Below are 24,450 nucleotides of genomic sequence, written 5' to 3' on the forward strand. Positions count from 1 at the left end.
AATTATTTTTTAAATTTATATAATATATAAATCTGCGTCGAAATGAATTTATATTGATGACATATATAAATCACGATACATATTTATCGATAAAAATTGCGGTAATCATATATTCATGCGTGTATAATTAAAAAATAAGAGAAAGAGAGAAAGAGAGGGAAAAAAGGAACGTCGCGTATATATTGTTTCATGTCAGAATTGAATTTTAAAGTGAGCTAAATTTCACGTTACCGGGATTCGGATGCATATAAAAATACCAACTATTAATCTCAAATGCAAATGAGCGAAGGAATAATAAAACAAATGAAGAGAGTTGAAAAATTCAGGAACTCGCGTGAATACTTTTATTGCGTGAAACAAAATTGAACAAATTATGTCGAGATGTTATTGAAAATACAAACTATTGCAAATAGAATTATTTTTTAAAATTATAAAATTAGTTGGATTTTTCATAAATTGTAAAATTTATTATTTCATAGCTAGCAAAATTTGTTGATGACACTCTTTGATCGTTTTTAAATACAAATGAGTATTTTATATTATATTATATTAAATGAATATTAAATATATAAGAAATTATATTCTGTTAAAAATTTTTTTTTTTGTTTTATTCATTCAATCGAGTTTTCGTACTAAATATAAATACGAAAACTCATAAATTATTTATTCATATAAATATAATTACATGTAATATAATTATATTATTAAAGATTCGTCTATTTTAAAATCCTAACGCTATTATCTAATTATTTTTAAGTGGAATTAATTTTACAGAAAATTATATTCTATAAAAGATCTTTAATTTTTTCTTCAGTTCAGCGAAATTATCTTTTTATGCAAATATAAAAAGAAATATTCATAGATTATTTGACCATATACTTGTAAAAAAAATTAATTATTCCATAAATATTCAGAAAGATTGGTGTAAAATATTTCTCTAACGTGTGAAATTATAAAAATAATTTATGTTATCTCGAAAAGTAATTAACTCACGCAAACGACATAGCCTTTCGAAGAACCAAGAAATATATTTTCCTTCTAAGTATTTGGTTTTATGTATATCGTATATTATTAGTATTCAGGATGTATTCTCCATATATTTTTTATCGTTGCTAAATTAAACGTGGAAGATTTCTCGAGAAATTCTAATGAACTCCGTGCTCAACTTTATAAATTGTATAATGATAGAAGTTCGTGAATACGAATATTTCATAAAAAAAGAGAGAGAGAGAGAGACGAACTATGAGGGACCATTTTTGGGATAAATGATTAACATGATATCCCGGAAGAAAATCAAGATTTAACGATTCCAATCTGTATGATGAATTCCATAATCTTATGCACGACGTTAATTTTAAAGGTATAATTAAAGTTTCTTGCATGACCGCTTAAAGATTTATGATGCGACATAAAAAATGGTATTTTGTGGGGATAAGATATTGCATATTGTGTAGCCATTATGTTCGGTTATTTTAGAACGGAGATAATTGAGAAATAAATCTATCTTGTTAATGATTTATTCAAAGTTTACTTATATAAGAAAAGAGTATTAAGCTGATTAATCGAACGAAAAATATGAATTTTGAAATGTTATAATTGCAGAATCGAAGTATTTATTTTTATTGTAATAGAATTTAGAAATTTAATAATGTTTTTTTTTTAAACATTTAAAAGGAAATAAAGGAAAATATTCAACAGTAAAATTTAAGTATTAATATAAAATTTGAACATTAAGATGATATTTTGAATAATAATAACATTTTAAATAAATTACTCCATCGAAAATATGTTTCATAATTTTATGTTTCCAGAAGTTCGCATTAAATTGGTATTAAAATTATTTAACTTATCTTAATTAGCAATTTATTTCAAACTTTATTTATTTCAAATTGTTGTAATATATTACATTACAACATTATTGTTATTTTCAAAAAATCTACCTTCCCTCGTTCGTTTTAATTTTTTTCACATTCATTTATAATCAATATTAGTTCACTTTAAAACATATCCATACAGAATTTTCAAATTTCCACTTCGTCACTTTCAAAATTTCAACGATAACAAACCACTCTTAAAACTATTATTACCAAAATTTTCTATTGGAGTAACGATTCATTCATTTATCCATTATCTCTACATTCTACAAGTGCGTCTATCAACAAAGCGACATTTAACATTTTGCGCAGTGTAACGACGCTTAAGAGCAGACGGTGATTGTAAGTGGAAAAACTCACGTATAGTCGGCCTCCGGTGCACGGTCAAGTGTAGTAGCGATGCGTAAAGGGGCAAACTCGTCGTGGAGAGACTCTCTTTAGCAAAACATATTTGATTCATGGCCGATTAACTTCTGCACGTACGCGTGCACACGGGCGTGGCGTGGCTCTGTGAAAATATGGAACTCGGTTTCAGCAACGTGAAATTCGTGCATGAAACGACAACGACCGTGGGTGCAAGCTATCGAGCCTGCAAATAGCTCGTGGTGAATTTACTGCGACAAACGAGGAATTTCGAACGTTACGTTGGATGGAAGAAAAGAAAAAAAAAGGGAGAAAGAGGAGGAGAGGAAAAAGAAAGGAAAAAGCTTGTAATAACGCAAAATTCTAGACATCATTTACGTCCTTGCGAAGAGAGTAACGTAATTGTTTGAATTTAGTGGCATTCGTGAAAAGGAAGTTTTTGTAGCTATGCAAATATTCTTTTTTTTTTCTATCTTTTTTTTTTTTTAATCATTGTGTTATTCGTTTCGTTCGAAATTTGTAGATATAAAATATTCTTATTACAATTAATGATTTTAAATCAATTTCATATTTATGATAATGGTTAATTCATATATTAGAAAAATATTATGGAATTGTTAAATTTATAAAAATCGTGATTTTACAAAAATATTTAAAAGATATTTAAATATTTAAAATTTTGAAGTATTGAAATACTATCTGAATTAAAATATAATTAAGAATTGAAGATTAATTTAATTTATTTTACAGTTTATAGGAAAATAATTATTTAAAAATGAATCATACAATTCCATCCATCGTGTTAATTACTTTAGTATAGATTCAAAAAATGAAATCTATAAATATTTTCAATAACTACTTTAGCATATATTTCTAAATTTTTTAAAACCTCTCAACAATTATTTCAATCTCAATTCTTGTTTTTCAATTTCATCGTGCAATTATTAAACAATGGCGATTAGAATAAAAAATAAAAAGTCATAATACATCTTGCATAATACAAACGGAATATCTAAACGAAAGATCAGTGACACGCTACTCTACGTATAATTAAACGCAAGAAACAAACTTGTTAAAAGTCAGTGTTTCATTGCATGATGGAAAATATTTAACTCTTGGTCGATCAACGTACGTAAATGCACGCACATGAGGAAATCGCACGAAAGGAAATACAATTGGAGTGTACAAGTTCGACGAAGCACGTAGCTGCATACGTATACACGTGGAATAGACGTGAACCGGGGGGTGAAGGAAGGAACTGGAAATATACGAGCTCGCATGATGTGGAGGAACATACACAAACAGTGGAATAAGCTAACAAATTTCGTGGTGGCACGAAACGTGAATTATCATTATTATTTCATTGCATTGCGCAAAGTAGAAGAAGAAAAAAAAAAAAAAAGAAACAAAACTTTGTGAAATAAGTCGAACCACCCTCAATTGTGGGATGAAATATTACGAGAAAATTTTTTTATCACAATTTTTTATCACAAAGATCTGATGGATTGATATTTGAGTTGCAGTCGATAATGTAAATATTATATTATAATTATAATTAACTAAAAAGGGGATGAAACAAAATTGCAATTCGAGTTTTTTAATGGATAATGAATTTTGTTACTTTATATTATATTACAAATATTATATATTTATCTATAATAAATAATTTGAACTTGATAATTTCTATTAATTATTATAGCTACTTTTGTTTATCAATAATAATTACTGGAAGTATTATTAATTTTGTATAATTAATTAAATATATTTAAATTTGTTATTGTATAGGTATCCAGTGAATTAGAGAATTCTAAAGTTTCAAATTTATATACAATCATGTAATATTGATTAATAATGTAATTCATCCATCATATTCAATCAATAATTGTTATTAGTTTTCAAGTAGAATACGCTTATGGTAATATATTTTATAAGTTTTCCAAAACATTCTTCATTATAAAATCATAAATAAATATTGAAATTTAGATGTTTATAGTTTTTAAATCTGTAGATATATTTATATAAGTTTAACACCATTATTATTCATTTTGCGAAATCTATTCAAGAGATTGAATATTTAAATCCTCAAATATTTTTATATTATTCAATTTTTAATTTCAATTCGGATCATTTTGCGCATGATTCTGTCGTATAATAGTATTTGCACATATAATAATTAAACAAACGAAATTCCCAGAGCAAATTTTGTTTAATAAATTTAATAAACAAATAGTATACTGCAAATGAATTGATAAATATATAAATACCAAAATTCATGAAATATGGTCTCCCTTTTATACGTTCCTCCGAATTTTGCTATGAATTTTCCAAACAACTTCATATATTTTACTTCGAAAGTAATCGAACTACATAAAAGCCAGATTGATCAACTCCATCGACATTTAGCTTTTGAAAAATTAAAAACTAATCATGCATTTTCATTATAAAAAAAGTAAACTTACTTAATTAGATTTCCAAGCGACTTAATCAATTTTCTTTTCTTTCCATATTATTTAAAACATTTTATTATTTTCTCTATATTCAGTGTCCACAAAATCTTATAGATCTTACTTTTCATCACTCTCTCCATTAATTTTCTACACAAGAAATAAATCTTCAAGAATCATTATGTTTCCTTTATGACAAATAATAGACATTGCGCAACTCTTTAACCCTCATATTTCGTGACAAATAAAAGCCGTGGAATATCTTTCGCGATTTTCCAGTTCTCCACAATAGTAATAGAACTTCCACGAAGAAGTAAATTTTCTCTTTAGCAAGTTGTACCGGTCAGAGAGCCGAGCCAGAGGCGACATCGTAATGCCGTGTCCATATCTCGCAGTTTCGAATGCTAGAAAATAGTACATCCAAGCGTCATCCAAGCTTCGAGGCATTCTCATACCTTGCAGTAAAAGTGAAGAGTGTATCGGACTTGAAAAGTGCTTCGCCAAGCTGATGGAAATTCTCTCACTTAAAACCATTTAAAACGGTTAAAGAGACTGCACCCTTGTAATTTTCGTCACGAATCTTTTAAAAGTCGAGATAAAGAATCCAATCCCAAGGAAATTAAATAATTAAAATAATTAAAACTCTACTTTCGCCAAATTTACCGCATTGTTCTTTAAATATTTGTCGAGATACGACGAGTTAACTCTCATTTATTATTTCAATTTTCCCCTGCTTCTTCTTTCCCGTTTTCTTTTTCTTCTTAAACGGTTGTGCATTTTAAAAACTTTTCAAGTTATCTCTTAATCTTTACTTGCTGTAAATATAACAAACATCTCAGTGGAGGATAGTGGAAAGAGAAGAGGAAATGGTTTGAAAGGATGTTATTATAGTTTACACGTTTTCGTAGGCGCGGTATGAAAAGGGTAAGTTCAACTTTTGGACACTATCTTCCAAAGTTTCCTTTCTTAGTCGGGCAAAAGTTTCGCTCTGAATTTCGGTACGTCGCAACAATAATCCCTGTCCCAGTTTCCACGCGGGAAAATGTGATTTGTTTTTCCCCGGTTTCCGAAATATTAGCGGAAACCGGAAAACAGACGTTAATATTCGAGGTATATAACGCCATCCTTAGAAACTAGAAATAGAATAGATTGTTTCGAAAACGTTTACCGAGAAGCGGTAAAAACCGCTTGTTATTCGTGTCAAGTTTTATAGTGTATCGTGGAAAAATTTTTAAATTTTTTTAGAAATTTTCGTTGAATTCCTTTAATCTTTGATTAAAGAAACGTAAAACGTTCATCGTTGATTAATTCATTTCGCTATGCGATTTAAAATTTTTATAGTCGATTCGTGTTTATTCTTTTAACGAATGCACGAGTAAGAATTAGAGATGAGTTGAAATTTGATTTTTAAAATCAAAAATACTTACTCTCTTTTCTAAGGTCATAGATTAAGATTATAAAAAATTTCGATTTTTTGAAATTATTACATAAACAATAATTATCTTTTTGATTTGATAAGTCAGAAATCATAAAAGTAACAAAATGTTTTAAGCTCTATTAAGGACAATCGAATTTTTCGTATAATTAAACGTATAAAACTCTAATTACATTTTATATGAATCATTGATTTGTTACATATTATTACATAACACTGATAAAACAAAAAAAATAATTATTTAAAAGAAATATAATACATGTTTCCAATTCTCGTAAAAAAATTATGATATTAAAATATTTGAAAATATTTGAAAATTTACACATAAAATATTATCAGTCAAAAATACCGACAATTAAAATTCTCAATTTCAGATAAACAATATACATATTTTAATCGCTTCTTCTTTCATTGTTTTCTTAATTTTTCTTCAGTGAGAGAAAAACAAAATTATTTATACGCATAATACACAATGGACTTGAAAAGAAAAGAAAAATTAAGATGTAGACATATAAAATATATTTTAAGAGGAAAGCAAAGATGACATAAACAACTATATTCAGAACATTTGTTATCTTTTGATCAAGTCCGATGTTCTTCGGATAATTAAATGTTCATTCAATTAAATGGTTTATTCAGATCAAAGAAAAAGTCTTGCTATAACATTCTTCTTTCTACCAGTGGATTCGCTTTGTAAACTTGTTTCTATTTTTCCACATTTACGGTTATAATTTTTGCTATTTATTTATTTATAAGTTGAACTGCTTTAGATCACACGTCGAATTAATCTGTCTAATCCAACCGATCTCCGTTTTTAGTGCTCGATCTTGTTAAAAATCATGGATAATTGTTCAATTATCGATTCATATCCACGTAATTTTTTATCGCGTTATTTTTAACAAGCAAGCGTTCACTCAGAAACTCGCGAAATAGATCATAAATGATTCACATTGAGCTGCGAGAATTTTTTAAAGCTTTCGCGCGGTATTTATTATTCTCGCGCCACTATAGCTTTTCATGTGATTTTGATAAATAATCAAAATACTGTGAGCGATAAAGGGAATGAAAAATAGAACGCGGATATAATGAATCATATAAAAAAGATAGAAAGAAAAAAGAGAGAAAAAAGAAATATGATCAAAAAAGAATGTCTATGATATTGTAGGATTGAAAGTAATGTGATATCGTAGTATTGAGTAAATAATGTAGTAAGTTTTCTTAGATAACATCTTTGAAAATGTTATTTCAATATTTATTTCGAAACAAATGGTGTAGTAAAATGGATATTTTATATTTTAATATTATTCGTATTTATTTTTTTATACAGATTGATACAACTGAAATTTTATTTTTTAAAATATTTAAATATTTTTTTTTAGAATAAAATTTTAACTGTTTGATTTTTTCTCGAATATAAATTATATATTTCATAATTAATAATTTCTATATGCACTTTTTTATAGTATACATTTTCAAATATTTACTTGTTTCTTTTAAAATAATTTATTAAGAACGACGTAACATGCTAAATTTATGTATTTAATTAAACAAATATAATATCCAACGTGATTTGCATATCCAAATTTAATTTTCTTTAACATAATTGAAAATGACTGTTAATAGAATTAAAAAAATTTCATGTGTATTATATTAATTTATATCATCGATTTTACAATATATGCAAATCATTTTAATATATTCAAATCTTTCACATTATTTTTTTTAATCATATCTTTATGAATTTCGAAAAATGTAATGCAACAGATAATAAAGTTTTATTTTGAGAACTCTGGAAGTAATTGCAGCATAATTAACTCTCAATATGTAACGATGATTCTTAACTATATTTTATTAAGGTACAATGAAAAGACCTCTATAAGTCACGTGTTCGATACTCAAATGTATTTGTTAAGTGGCGACTGCTGGTGGTTTATAATGCTTGGCTGAGATTGCCAGTCTGGTTGAATAAACTCGATGAACTCTGAACGAGATATTAAAAGTTCGACAAGAAGTGGCGTTAAAAGAGAGATCGTGTTTTCAGTTGGTCGGTAAACTCATTACTCTTTTGAAATAGTAACTGCATGATCCTGAACAGACGTATCACGTTTTTCTCATAAATAACCAAGATTCAGTTAATTTAATTTGTTTCATACGTATCTTGTTAGATTAAACAAGGAAATTAATTAAACTCTTTGTTACATTAGAAAATAAAATATTGATATATTTCATTTGTTTCTTTATCAAATAAATAATTTCTCTATTTATTCATATATTTTGTATTTCGTATGAAAATTTATAATGATTTTTGTAGATAACATTTTCGTGCAAATATTGAATGAATATAATTCAATATAATTATATTAATTTAATTATAATAATTATTGTGATTTTTTGCTCATTAAAATGAAATTTTTTTACAAATATTTGTAAATGCGTATGAAAATATATATATCATTTAATATTTCAAAGCATATTCATTCTTTTGATTAGATTTATATATCGATTCTCGATTCATTTTGAATATTTTTGTCATCTATAATTTTTACTTTTTTCTCCACTTTCATAACTTTTTTTCAAAACAAGGTTTCAATCTTTCGAAAATACAACATACGAGAAAAATCATTTTTTGACTATTTTCCTTCCCTAAATATAATTTTGGTTTTCATGCATTGGTTTTGATTAAAAAAAAAAAAAAAAAACTGTAGTAAAAAAAGTTGCACCATGGTACAAGTGTATTGATTCTGCATGTTTCCATGTTTGATTAACACTGAAACTACTAAAATCCATCAGTTTGGCGAGATTTTTTATTTTTGCAGTTACTAAGCGTTTACACCTGCGTTAGACAAAATTAGTAATGCATTTTAATTAAAATATATACACACTATCAAAAGATTCAACGTGTTTCGTAAAACATCAACTATTTAAAAAATAGTTAAATTAAAGTTCCGTTACGATGAAAAATCTTTTATAATAATAAAATTATTATTTTAATATGTAATTTCGAATCAATAACAAAATAAAAAAAAAAGATTGCAATATAAAAGAAAAGAGAAGAAAAATATATCAATCTATTTATCCATCATTCTAAAATTATAAAATTATTCCTATCAAAACCTTTTGTCTCGAAAACTTACCCATACACTTTATCAGAATAACGTCTAAAGCCTCTTAAATTAAAGATTGTATCATCCGTCTCTCCTCCTTAATTAACTATAATGTATCCAAGCCATCTTCTTTACCACAAAAACAAAATCTAAATTTTCAAATCAAACAAACGAAGCAACGAAGTATAATCGTCCAATATCTCTCAATCCAAATATCTGGAATTACAAGGATCGAGAATTTAATCCGGCGATCAGAAATTCAAGAGAATATCTCATGCTCGATCAAAATATCAACATTGAAAGTTCCCCAGAATGGACGATTCTTCGTTCCACTTATTCCAAATCTACTTGTCCGATAAGTATCCCTAATAAGTTTTCCATCTCGTGTCCATATCGCCTTCTTAATCACGTTCGACGTAATTCGATTCAAGGTTGACCCCCTTTTTTTTACGAAGAGATGATTCGGTTGAAAAGGTCGAAGTAGCGACGAGTAACAGGGGGATTGGCGGGAAGTCGAACTCTAAAGCGTCGACAGCAGAGCGCGCACAGTCAGTGTTCGGCCAACCGTCTTCACGTACACTCGTCGCGTAAACGTTTCACGGTTTTCGAATCGTGCGAGTACACCGGTTCGAATTGAATGCAATCCAGATAAGGAAGTGATAGAGATCGTATTAAAGCGACGACGATCTGTCCATGTGAATCGACACTTGTTTTTCGAAACCCTTCGTTGTTTATCTTCGTATCAGGATGCTGTGTTATGTGAGTCCTCCTGTTGATTTTATTCCAATTTTGTTTATATTCCTTCAGTAGAAACAATGGAAATTTGGTCGAGATTTCGCGGGATTCGGTTCGAGTTCGAGTTTTACAAATTTTACAAATTTTGTTTATTTTCTTTGACGATTTTTCGTGGAGAGAGTATAAAATATAGAAATTGGAAATTCAGCGAAGATTTTGTGAGATTTGGAATGAGAAAAATATTTTAAATATCGAATTTTTTTTTTTTGATGATTTATTTTAGAATTGTAGATTTTTCTGAAATTGTAGATTTAGATTTATATGTAAATTCGTGTGTCAGATGAAAATAATAACGGAACGAATATGATATAAAAGATTTGATCAAAGATAAGAATTCTTTTATAAATCATAATAAATAAATTTACGTTTAATTCTTTTTTAAATTATATAAATAATAGAATATAAAACAAGTGTTCATTTTCCTATTTTGCGAAATAAATTTGTTTTATTTTTAATTATAATTGCAATTATAAGTTTCAATTCGTAATATAAATTTTTTTAAAACAGTTTAATAAAAATTTGCTACGAATATGAAAATGTTGTTCATTCAATATTATACCTGAGTCAGGTTAAAAGTTTCTAAATTATGTTGCGGTTTGAAGTGGTACTTTAGTTAGAACTTCGTATTCGATTTTAAGATATAAAATACTTTTGCTTACAGACTTCTTTGAAAGCATTTCAAAACATTTCTATCAAAAACAATTTCATATTACATCATAAAATTTATTTTACAGTTTTTCTCCTCGAATAAAGGAATACACATTTATTCTTTGGTGTTTAATTATTAACTATTTGTAATGATAATTTTAGAAATTCAAGGATATTTAATTTTTTTTCATAAAATAATTATTTCAATATTTTACAAATGCTGCTATTCTTTAATTTTTCATTGCTATTTAACATATTGTCGCAATAATCTTTTATCAAATAATTGCTTTATTGAAAAATCATGAAAAGATATCATTCAAGTCACGTGTTCCAATCAGTAATTCTATGGTTTCTTCGATGAATTTGGGAATCAATCAATAATTTGTATTATCGTTCCATTTCTCATTATTAAGAACATTAAGTCGTTGCTAAAAATGTTATTTAATTATACATTAAAGAATAAATCGTTATTCATATGTTGAATCGTAGATTTAAGTATAATTTCATGTATCTGTAAATTTTGAAATGAACATCAATTAATTATTAAATCTAATATTTCTCAAATTGAAATTATTTTTATTTAAAAAAATATATTTAATCATTTTGTATATTTTTGTATATTCTTGAAATGATTAATTGAAATGATTAATTCTTCAAATTTTGCAATTAATTTTAGCATTATTTATCTTTTTACTATAACCTATACCTTTCTCGATATAAATAATATTAAATACATTAATCATGAAATTAAAAACGCATTGTGTTTTGTTCATTTGATAAACTTTTTGATGAACTTTTTTTTGCTTCGTTAAAAAATCAATTTAAATTTAAATTTTCTGTTTATCAAACAGATATGATTGATTAATCTCCAAATAATAATTATTATGAAATTATAAAATATACACATTTGTGCAATTTATTATTTAATATTTCATATGTTACGAAATTCGTAAATACGTAAATAAATTTCTTCTTCTAAATGTTATCTCTATATTTTTTTTTTGTCTTCGTTGCAAACACATTATTAACAAAATTATTTCACGAGTTTCAAATTTCCATGAAATTACGTACATTTAAAATGACCTAATTAAACGGTAGGTTTCTTCATTTACTTCTCTGGACATATTAAATCATCCTCTCAACATGAATGCATTAAAGTTTTCCTGTATCTTTTTGAACAAAAATTTAAGTCTAAGGCAAATCCACCGGCTCGTATCATATGTACAATTAATTTAGACATCGTCTGCTTGCCCTTAACTTTCACGAAAATGATGCTCTGTCAAAGTTTCTCTGTCAAAGTGAATTCGTATAGTTACATTAATTAGATCTTTTCAATTTATTTTTATCCGTTGTATCCTTGAACTTTATATCTGGATGTCGATTTCTTCATTATTCTTCCACGAGAGAACACAAATTGTAATTTAAAGATGTACAATTTCATCAAAAAATTATTGAACAAGAAAAATTTTCAAACTTCAAAATTTTTAACACTTTATTAAATGAAACTATTATAAAAATATTGATTGGAAATATTCTTGACATTTTTAACGTTTACATTTTGTTCTTGTATTTCTTCAATACCATTATGGATGTGTATGTGAAAGAAGATTATTTATTATAATATAATAAAGCGTTTAGTGTATCGGTAAATATTTATTGGATAAATTGAATGCAACGATTAAAGAGAAACACTCTGTATTGTAATTAGTAGACCGTAATTCCTTTGCAAAACAAGGATAAATTTGGTGTATCGATGAATTAAAGACGACAAAAATTAAATATCGATCGTGATTACCTTATCATTCGTTTTATTCACCGAATATGCCACTCTATTATCGTCATTTATACCGATTTTCACGAAACTTTTTTAATAACGAGAAATTGGTTACATTAGTGTCTCGTAAAATTTATTTATGAGAATTCATAGCCGAGAGAAGACAAAGAGTTCTTTGAAAAAGGAATCATGGACTCACACACATGGCGAAAAATCGCAAGGTGTGCATACATTATTCAATGGAATGCTAATTTTATGCAAATATTATCGCCTTTAGACTTTCCTTAAATTTCATTACCAACTTCCTGAACTAAGTTCAATATTATTAAATTTTCAATAAATTATGGAATTATTAATTAGTTTCTTTATTTATCCAACGAGGTATAATATTTTTTTAATTAGAGAGATCGAGGTTTTTCAAAATACGCAGAAAAATTGCAACGCAAAACAGAAAAATTTATTATTCCAAACAATTACTGGGGGACAAATTAAAAAATACGATATTGAAAATTAAAACGATTAAAATAAAAAAAAAAATAAAGAGGTAACTTTCGTTCAATTTCATTCTATAGCAATTTCAATAGAATTTTTTTTACAATATAATTACAGACATTTATTTATTTTATTTATATCTATAATTTGTTTCGCAGAATCTGGGTATATTTCAATATTTCGAAAAAAATTAATAAGCATAGAATCACATAATACACACTCTTCTATCATTAACTAAGAAATCTGAAATCTAAAATTCTTGTCGCGTTGGAGATTCGAGAAACGAGTTTCAAAAATAGAAATATCTAAGAAGCGTACGTAAAGAAAATCCTGAGGAGAAAAAGGACGATAAAGTAAAAGAGAATGGAGGAAAAGTGTTACGAACAATATTCGATATTGCGAAAATACAAATTTGTTTGCGCGGCCACCTCATCTTCGTCGAATCAACGGACCTGAAAATTACAAAACCGGTTCAAGGTCGATGAATCAATTTCATTAGAGTACGTACCGGTTGTGCACAAGTTGAACTTGGAACTGGCAGGGATATTTGGTCTTTTTGCGAGGGAGGGAATCTAATTTAAAAGATAAGCGGCGGTGATGTACCCGGATGCCCAAGTGGTTTAGCGCATACTTATCGCGAGATCTGCTCTGGATACTAATGCCAATTTCGAATGCTCGAGCCTTTTCACAGATGCGAACACGCGTGTAATGGAATTCAATTTGTGATATGATAGGAAACGAAGGTAGAAATTATTCAATTGAGACAAAAATTTTTGGAGCGTGATATTGTTATTGGAGTTGGTACGAATTATTTTCGTAAACGTAGGTTAATTTTATGTATAATTTATCCAGAAAGTTTGAAATGCTAATAACGAGAGAGAAATTTTGATTATTTGATTATGAGGTAAAATTAAATAGCTTGTAATTAATTTGAATATTTTTATGAATCGTTTTTTTATATAATATTGTTCTTGTCCATATTTTCGTATGGATTCTCTGAAAAAAGAATTAATGGAGAGATGAAATTATCCTGATGTATGTGAAAACTGATTTTTAGTATCATGAACATTTATTTCGACGTTTTAATTATGTAGTACATTTGGGAAAGTAACGTATTCATGTATACCTTAATAAATCGTAAATATGATTTGAATTAATCTATCTTGATTTAACAGCAAAACAAAATCCTATTCTTATTGTAACTAATCATTACAAGTAATGAAGGTTTAAGAAGAATTATGGAATGCCATATATATAATTACGAATGAATGATATAAATTGAAGACGGAATCTAGCTCGAATCTAATTTAAATATAATATTATAACATATCTAAACTGATCTGACATGTTTAAGCTTATAATATATCTAACCTAAGTTTAACTTAGTTAATCAGACGTAATTTATGTGATGTTGAATTGACCACACTGCACCACGAACACAACGTACCAAAGCATCAAATATACCCAACAAGATAGTTCTAATTCGAATTTAAACTACGCTAGATTCCCTGATTTAAATAATCCAAGGTTTAATGCATATCTGGTATTACATTTATTTGAAACGAAAGATATTTAGTCAGCTAACAGTGAATTGTAATACAGATTTGTCAATTGTATTTTCAATTATCTTCCTGACAACAATTTTTTAAATTAATTTAATTAAAAAATCGTAAAATATTTATAAAGTTGTATCGTTCGTAAATGTACATTTTATTGTTACAATATATTTTAATTATTTTCTGTTTTACTTTATGCTTATTATATGTATAAATATATTGTCAGCACAAATACAAATTGTTAAATAATAAGTAACAATATAAACAATTGTTACATTGTTTAAAATTTAGTGACATATACGACGAATTTCGATAATTAATTATTATGCATGAGTGAAATGCAATTATGGATAATGATTTTAATTAAAACATGCATTTTATAATTTTATCTTCTTAATCAGATTTTCACAACTTTCCATTCTGGTTTCTGCAATTCATATTTTCTGTAACAAATTTCTTCACGCTTAAGTATCAACTTTGTCAAATTTCGTTATGTATATTTAGCATCATTTAAACGAAAGATTTACCAATTTAACTTTTAATGAAGAGATAATTGAAATGAAGTATTAATTGAAATGACTAAATTTTATTATTAAATTTTATTGAATGAATAAATATTTTCAGAAACAAATATTATTATTTTATACCAACGTGTTATTTTTAATGTTACTTGTTCAAAGAAGCATAAGACATTGAATAATTGTTAAATTACAGATGTTTAAATTTTTATTTTTGTGTGAACATAATTCAAGAAATGGAAGTTAAACAGAGATTTGTTTTGTTTATTGTACATTTTTATTATACATTTCATGCATCTTTAAAAGAGGTCTTTAAATTAATGTTTCAAGCAAGATCTACTATAAAATTAAAATGAGAAATCATTGTAAATATTCATTATTTTTAATTCCACTTCTTCATTTCGTAAAATTAAAATTTAAAGACATATAGATGAATTTTTTCAGGAATTTCTAATTCAAGAGAAATCAGAATTCTTTCATCGCGATTTCATTTCATATCGAATAAAGTACAAAGAAACTTAAATCTCCAAATGAAATTGAAATTCGTAATATCTATAATATAGGCTGAAAATTTTCGTTTCCAATTCTAATTCGTGGGGAAAATAATATCAAGAAACATTGATAGGCCGTCACTTTACTGCAATTTTGTTATTTCAATTTCATTGTGAACGTGATAACCAAGTAAATTATCGGCCGATAAATGATTTCTGTACAAATTTACATGTAGTTTAAATTACGGATACAATGGAAACGGTAAACACCGAAAATTTGAAATTGATTTTAATGCAGAATTGATTGAACACGTTGATTAGATACGGGCGTATTAAACGGGCGGATGGATAATCTAACGTTCTACACGACGAAATTACAGAAGGTACATCCCAACAAACAGTGAAGCGATAGAATGATGGCTTAGAGCGTGCGTTTCTGGTTGTCGATGTTGCGTCCACGATTCATATATCCCGCGACATGAGAGCAACTCGAAAGTGGAGCCTAGAGGAGACTTTCGATGGCAACCTAACCTAACTTTCTCCTCAATAAATATAATATTTCGCGGTATTATGATTTATTGTGCACGCAGTAATTTATGAAAATAAATTTTTCATTTGTGTAGTTTTTGTTATTGTAAAACGAATAATTTAATAACTTGAAAACTAATTTTATTACTTTTGTTAATACTTGTTATTACTAGATTGTGCGAAAAATAGAAAATTAAAGATGCGAATTAATTTATTCTTAGATATTCAATTATAAATGTTTTAATAATATACTTTAAATTTCTTTTTTTTTTGAAAATTAATATATTAGCTACTTTATTCGAGCGAATTCTTTTTATTATGTAGATGTTTATAATCTTTCTGTACATGACATGTTTATATGCGGTGTTTCTGTGTATGTCAGATGTTACTGAAAAAGAATTAATGATAAAAACAGATTTTCCCGATATTTTCAGAGTATCTATACGACTTCAAAAATGTTTGAAGGAAATATAAAAGAGAATACCGCAGGCGAATATGCAACGTTTAACAAAAACTATACGCCAAAAGACATATTTATCCATTCAAAATGAACGTGCATTTGCTATGGCTTAATGGCAGATATGCACGCTCACCAAAACTGTAACTGCTGCATGAATTCGCATTTATTCGGTCAGAAATATATATTTACTGTGGCCTAATGGTGGATATACGCAGTATATGCAATTATCGTTTCGATTTAAAAATTTCTCTGCAATTTTGACAATTTAAACAGCCGGAGGAATTTTATGTGGTGTAAAAAGTAGAAGATCAAACTCGTAATCTTTTGAAAATATTAAATCTTATATTTCCCCCTTCCCTTCTATTTCTCTCAACATTTTCCTCTCGACAAACCAACCAAACGCAAAGTAAGTGAACATTGAACGGACGCGTCGAGTTTCGTTCTCCTCGGATTTCGCGCAAATTACATATTAGAAGACACGAAAGCAAAGAAATAATTTCACCTTCTCAGCTCGCTGAAGAGGATAACATTAGCATAAAAACCACGCATCGGCGATCTGAGAAAATGAGGCTGGATGTCAATGAAACGTAATGTGGTAGAAAAGCTAGTAGAAACTAGAACGCATTGCAATTAATTGAAACTTACCTGTACCCCTATTGTTAACCGATTGATCGTTGAACGCCAACAATGATCTTGGCCACTCGACTATTTATAGTTTCGTAATTCTAGAACGTGGGTGCATACACGGTTTATTTAACACGCTTACTTCAATATGCTTCGTTGTTCGCTACCTAGTGATAGCCAGCATTAAGCAGGCTTGAAGAATTAGAGGGACTTGGGGAGTAAAGTAAGTGGAAGGAAAGAGAATCGATTAGTAGCGACTTATGACTCGTTGATAATATTATTGTTTAATAATTAGAATTGGAAAAAGATTAATTAGTCAAAATTTAATAACTTTATTTATAATCCTTGAATAACATTTATTTGTAGCTACTATAAATAATCGCTCTTCGTACAATCTACTTGGTTTGATTGGTTTTATTTATTCGATGCTTTGAACAATTATTGAAGTAACTTTGTTCTTTCAAAAAGTGTTAAAATTTTGCCTATCTCTGCGCTAGATGTAGGTGGCATGGGTATTAACGATGGGACTATCAAGTTGGTAAAGGAAAGGGCAAGAATTTCTTGTTGAGGGATCTCTCCCTTGTGTGTGATAAAGCAAACTTTACGCGGCACAAAGAATATTTGCTGGATCTGAATTTATTAAATGGAATGTATTTTGAGTTATTGGAAATAGATTATAAAATTGTACGAGAGAACGGAAATAGACGGCACACAGAGAGCGGAGCTCGGGAAGAAAAAAGCAATGCAGCAAAATGAAAATTGAGAAAAAACCTTCTTCGCATGTTTCTTAATAACACTATTCGTAGATGAAGCTTGAAATCAATGAAAAAAAAAAAAAAAAAAATTGGTAATATCACGAGGTAAGGGGGATACATCCGCTAGATATTGGTTAGAAAATGGAGGATGGATGTGATATATCGACGTACGGTAATGTGGAATATAATATAGTGGATTTTCGAGCGTGTAGCACGTAAAACGGATAAAATATCCTCGCGGGAAAATGGCGATTATTATGGCGGAATTGTAGGTAATATCTTATTCCGTATATAAAAATACTTGAATTATATATCGTGGATACGTTTCAGATTTATGCTCTACTTACGTTTAAATAGGCTATGCGGCGGTTGATGCGGGATTAATGTGGTATTTCTTTTTGAATTCCGATAATTTATCGGGAAATAAGATTAACATATAGCGTTGAATTAAACAGCTATTAAATTCTTTCTGAAATATCGTTAAATAATGATACAGGAATTTTGAGAATATATTAAGTAGAGATGTGGAATCTTGGAAAATTGATTTTTTATTATTTGGAACGAAGTTTAAATTAAATTGGAAAAATCAATGATATAATATCCTATGAATATATAATACTTATTGCAAATCTGTTCGTTATTTCAATAAATCCTGCTTACTGTTGAAAGTTAAGACTTTAAATAAATCCGTGTTATCATCGTTAAAAAAATCTTTTTATAAGTGTAACATCAAAAATTCTAATATTAAACATTTGTTATTATTAAAGTATTCGTGATCCCAATTCTATCTGAATCTAAATAATAATTCCTCAAAGTTGCAACAATGCAACACCTGGGAGTAAAATTAATCATCTTAATGCATTCAAGAGCAGCATGTGATAAGTATCGGTTGAAAGCACGTTTCGTCAACGTTGTGTATCTATATATCAATGAAAACCTCAACATATCAACGGCCGACAAAGGAACTAAGTCATTTGCATATGAAAGCTCAACCAAATTACCAAACATAAACTAATGCTTATTTCTTGAAAGCGTTTGTAACGCTTTGCATGATAAAACGCTCATTGTTTCTAACTGGGCCAGTACTTAACAAAATTCCAAGAGCTTATTACTCCGAACGAAGCAAATCTCGTGGCGAGACAGGAGAAGAAAACGAACAAGAGAAAAAAATCTGTTTTCGGTTCGTGTTTTGTCCCATGCATTACATCCTGAAGGAGTGAAATTATAATCTGGAGTATCTTGAGTCGCGTTTGAGGTTTTCCACCTATCTGGGAGGAAATTGTGTCAGCGCGCGAATGAATAAAGGCGTTCCATTAAGAGAAACAGTGAAGCGTGGAGCTGAAAGAAATACGTTGAAAAGAGAGAGAAAGAGAGAGAAGGGGGGGAAAGAAGGAGAAGAAAATTGAGTCGGTGGACCCAGTCGTGCAAATTACGAAAATAAAAGGAACTTCGAGTAGTGTCCGTTTCATTTACCTTATTTGCTTAACGTTCCTCCTATATCAAAATTCTAAATTAAGTAAATTCTAATTATATTAAACTCATATCACGTTGTTATCTTTTTGAAACCTTGTTAAATTATACATTAAATTATATATTAGTAGGAATTCGTACAAAGTGGGGGAAAAAATTGCGATAATTATCTTTTTATCTTGGATAAATTTTAACAAATTTCCAAGATTTTTGCATCGAGATGAAAATTCCATTGATTCCAAGAAAAATAATTTCATATTATGATCCATATTGGAGATACAATTGATCCAACGGATTATTACAATCTCAAATCAAAACTCGAGGTGGATTCAAAAACTAAAATTGCCATAGTGCTCCATTATTCAACATCTATTCATTGCCGCATATATAAATTCCAACAAATTGTCTTTTTAATATCAGCCGTACAGAACAAATCGATAAATTTCGTCTCTATTATTCGAAAATTACACGAACTTTCTGAATGAACCATAACATGTTTCGTGCAACCTCGTATTTCTCCCATTGTACAATGAAATCTTCTGTATTTATTTATTGAATTATTATTTTCCACCGTATCCAGCCAATCCACCGTACAGATCTCGAATGAAATATTTTACCTTTAAAAAATATCACCTAATATCGCGATGTCAACTATTAACGTTCTCCATCTCTATAATACAACAGAGAGAGAGTGAGAAAGAGAAATTTCTCTCGACTAGTGCGAACATCGAAACGAAGAAAATTTCATTTGCACCGTTGAAACTGGTAAACTCCAATTGCTAAACCGGTTCTCTTCAGCGTCAGCTGAAACCGCGAAAAAAGAATACAATGAGCATTCAGAACCACGGTCCGGCATGTTCCTAGGCGGCTTTGTTTCCCATTGCTTCCTATCCTGTCTATTCTTTCGCCGTGGCTCGCCTTTATAATTGTTCCCCGTTAAGCAAACCCATGGTTGGTGGAAAGTGGATATGAAGCAACGAGGATCAACTCTCGTAACTTGATTCCCTCTGTACACCGTGCCCCTTTACACTTTATACCTCCCTCCTTCCGCCTTTCCTAGTTATTATATGCATAATTTCGCCATTGGCCGTGTTTGCACAATCGCCGTTCATTGGAAGTTGTTCCATCCTTGGCTTTGGAGATGATGAGATAGGAATACAGGAAAATCGTCGATACGGAAAATTGATTATATATTCACCAGAGGAAAGTGTAAGGGTGTTAGGAGATATGGGTGAAAAGGAGAATATCTTTGATGATAAAGAATGGATGGGATTGAACGAGGAAATGTTTAATTTTTGAAAAGATTTTAAAGGTGTAAGAGAAATTTTGTATTCGAAAAAATTATTAATATTGTTATTCATTATACCAAAGAATATATTAAAATTATTGCATAGGATAATATATATTTCTGAAATTTAAATTCTTTGTAACTGGATTAAGAGACAAAGATTTAGTAGATCATGTAATAGCATTATATATATATGAAGCAACAACACGACAATCTGTTACTGAATTTCTTTTCTTGTAATTCCAAGAGGAGAGAATCTTTCTCGATAAAACGTAATCATGAAGACGAGAGAAAAAGCAATTCATGTTGACGAAGTGGCAATTATATAGATCCTGCGCTTTCTCTTTACCAGTGGCGCATTGAATTACGTTTGATTATCCCGTTTCTGTCGAGAAAGGAAAAAATTAGTATCGAGAAAATGCAATTACACCTCGACATCAAAGGGCGATCTTCGACATTTCCCAATAAACAAGTTGTTTTCGACTGGCTTGAAAATAGAAAGTTTCTTTGAAATTCGAAAACTTGCCGAGAACATGGAACAGTTTTCAATGGCTTCTGTGTGTTGTTATAAATAAGAGAAGAAAGAGAAAAATATGTGAAAAAATTTCGTACGGACGTAATGGCAAATATCTTTTCTAACGGATTCAGTAGTTAGGGTCGAGCGCAAAACCGACCGGTGTAATCGACGTAAAATAGGCGATTATGTAAAACGAGTCGTAGTTATATAACGACTCTGCGCTAATTTGTGCATACATTAATTCCGACTTCTGTAACGAATGATCTTTCGTTCCTGAATTGCGAATGTTTTGTCGGGTTTATTGTACTCTAATGATGTTTTGATGAAGTTAGATGGAAGAAATATTGTGTGTATATTAATTGTTTAGATTTTATTTCTTGAAATTTAATATATAACAGGTAATTCGATTATCTTCGATCATTTAAAAAAAAAAAATAAGAAGAATCGTAAATTTAAATTTGAGAATTAAAATAATAATATCTATAATGAACAAATATTTAAATTTTAATAATATATATTTGGAATTTAACTTGTTGTTAATTAAAATTAAATACACTATTTCCTTTTTTTAGATTCTGGATTCATGTTTCAACAAATATTGATATACAATTAACGATGAAATAAAACTATAAATATGCAAATATATTTGTTTCTCGTTGATTGTTTGTTCAATTATTTTATTTTGTTACAATTATAAATCAAAATTTTCAACATCATTTGTTATCGATTAATGCGTAATATTTTAACATATCATTTAAATATATTTAAATAATAATAAAATTTTAATCGAAATAATAGAAATGATATTTCACGATCATAAAGATTAAAATTTTCTTTCAGTTATAAAGAGGGAGGAAAAAATCTCCTTTTCACTTTATCTCTTCAAAGGAAACGCCTTCCGCGCCAAGAACTTCTTTTCATCTCTACAATTTCTCAATGCTCCTTGCATTCTGAAATATTTTAACAATTTTAATTCTCCAGGATAGATTTTTCGATCATGCTGCAACGATGATACTATCTATAGTCATTTATTAAAGATAGCTAATATGACATGAAATATATGAAGTACTATCTCTGCTTGGTTCCTCTTCAATAGACTCCTCGATAAAGTTATCGAAAATCGGAAGTCGAAGATTTAGGTCTATTTTTCACATTACTCCTCCGCATTATTTTGTTTAGAATATATGGCTTATTGAAAATCGATGAAGATTTTACAAAATATTTTGCATAAATATAAATTTTGTTTATTAATTTTGATTTGGAATTAAGATTTTTACGATATAATTAATTACTTTAGATATCAATGAACAATATAAAATGGAAAATTGTAATTATCCAATTAAAATTTATTTCATTATTGATATTCTGAATTCTACTATTCTTTTAGCATATTGAATTGATCTTCTTATGATTCTTTGGTAGTAACAATGGAAAGGATACTTGATTCAATAAGAGATTCGTATTTAATCGACTTTCCATTGTAACTTTATCTTGCTAACTGTTACACTTGTTATCGATAAAATAATGAAGATAAATAAAGATAAAATAATGAAAGTGAAATATCGGAAATGGATTTTATCAATGTATCAAATATTATATGTACAAAATTTATCTTATTCAATCTTTTTTAAAAAAAAAATTACATAAGATAAATTATTATATATTTATTATATATAAATGAATTACATCAAGAACTTCGTGAAAAAAAGAAGAAATATTTTTGTTCTAATTTAATTTATAAATTAGAACAAATATATATTTTATTCACAAAGTCATTATCACTTATATTATATTAATTGTATCTACATTGAAAATTCTGATTGTCTCTTAAGCGAAAATACGCTGGTATCTTTTAGATTTAACAATAATATAATAAAATAAGATAAAATTACATAGATAGTATTCAACGATTGTTCCTTATCACAGCAGTTTGCACGAAATTTTTTCTGATTTCCACTTACGAGAGTATAGTGACACAGTTCGGGTGAAAAATTTTGGCCATTCTATGCTATCTTCAGAATCTGGAACTTTTCCCCCATTCATGGTTGTGTAACTGTGTCACATACAGGTATTCACTATCTATAGCGCGTGTACATTGGTTTTTCCACGCCATCCAAAGACGCCATTCCTTTTACTACTTCTACCCCCTCCCCGTCTTTGAACGAAACTTCACCTCAAGGCAGAAATTCCTCCACATCTTTTCTTCGCGTCTTCACGTATCTATATCTCGAACATCCTTTTCTTCATCTTTCCATCGAGTGTTCAAATTATAAGAAAATCTTTAACTAGAAACTTTTTAAATTTCTTGTGTGCATTTTATAGGTATTACAAATATTCATGGGTAAAATTAATAGCAATGAAAATGAATATAGATAATATTACTTTTTTGAATGATAATTTGCAAATTTGATAATTTGCAAATATATATTAAAGTAATAAAATTAAAAAATTCAAAAGCAGCAATATTAAATATTCAATTTTGTGAATTTTAATATTAAATTATTGTAAATATTTTTTGCTAGGACTTGTAAAAAAAATTACATGCTAGTGCGAATGACGTAATGATTAATTATTTTTTTAAATAGTTTTTTTCATGTAATATGTATACGTGTAATTATTAATTCAATTCGTTTAATCAAAATTTATTCCAATGAAAATTCATTCAAAACGTAACCTGAAAATTTAATGAAATATGTCATTACACTATACCCATATTTCATTATTTTATCTGATGTCAATATACTTTGCATTCATTATTTTCCCTCTATCAGTTGAATCAGTTTCGCGTTTCGTCCTGGAAATGCATTCTATCAAACGAATAGTATTTGGACAAATATATAGTATTTACTTGCATTACGTGTAAAATACATGGAATAAATTTAAATTGTAAACATAGAAACAATAAATAGGATGGTGAAACGATAATTCGATTTGGATTTGTGAATTTTACTTTAGGAAGATCGATAGAAATCAATGATCAATTGTGAATTGTATCCATTCGTCATGTGGAATGCAAGTGTCATTTTCACACGCATAGTGACACCATTCCATCATCTAGTTTCTATTTCAAACCTCCTCCTAACAACAATTATTTAACTCCTCTCGTTGTTCATTTTTCCTGTTATAAATTCAATCCATGAACAACGAAGAATTTAATTTGATATTTTTTTTTATTATTATTAAAAATAAAATTAAGATTTTAAAAAGTTTTATTACTTCCAAATAATTGAACGTATAATTGAATACTTTTTTTTTTTAGAATCAACGTAATTACTTATTTCCAGTCTAATTATTTCTAATATAATATATTCGCA

At 28.2% G+C, this 24,450-nt stretch overlaps 1 protein-coding gene across 27 annotated transcripts in view; it reads left to right on the forward strand.

Annotated features, from left to right (window-relative positions):
- The window catches only part of LOC108000913 (peripheral plasma membrane protein CASK), a 235,199-nt gene that overhangs the window by 173,299 nt on the left and 37,450 nt on the right, over positions 1 to 24,450 (forward strand). Inside the window, exon 1 of one of the 27 annotated variants that reach the window (XM_062079509.1) lies at positions 9,765 to 9,979. The exons of 25 other annotated variants lie outside the window; for them this stretch is intronic. In XM_062079509.1, the coding sequence (XP_061935493.1) occupies positions 9,968 to 9,979 (12 nt within the window). In that variant the 5' untranslated portion in view covers positions 9,765 to 9,967. Of the gene's footprint in view, positions 1 to 9,764; positions 9,980 to 24,450 lie in introns of those variants that run through there. One more of the 27 variants, XM_062079510.1, reaches the window with a different exon arrangement.

This window comes from Apis cerana, linkage group LG9 (assembly GCF_029169275.1).
Source record: "Apis cerana isolate GH-2021 linkage group LG9, AcerK_1.0, whole genome shotgun sequence".
NCBI classification, from domain to species: domain Eukaryota; kingdom Metazoa; phylum Arthropoda; class Insecta; order Hymenoptera; family Apidae; genus Apis; species Apis cerana.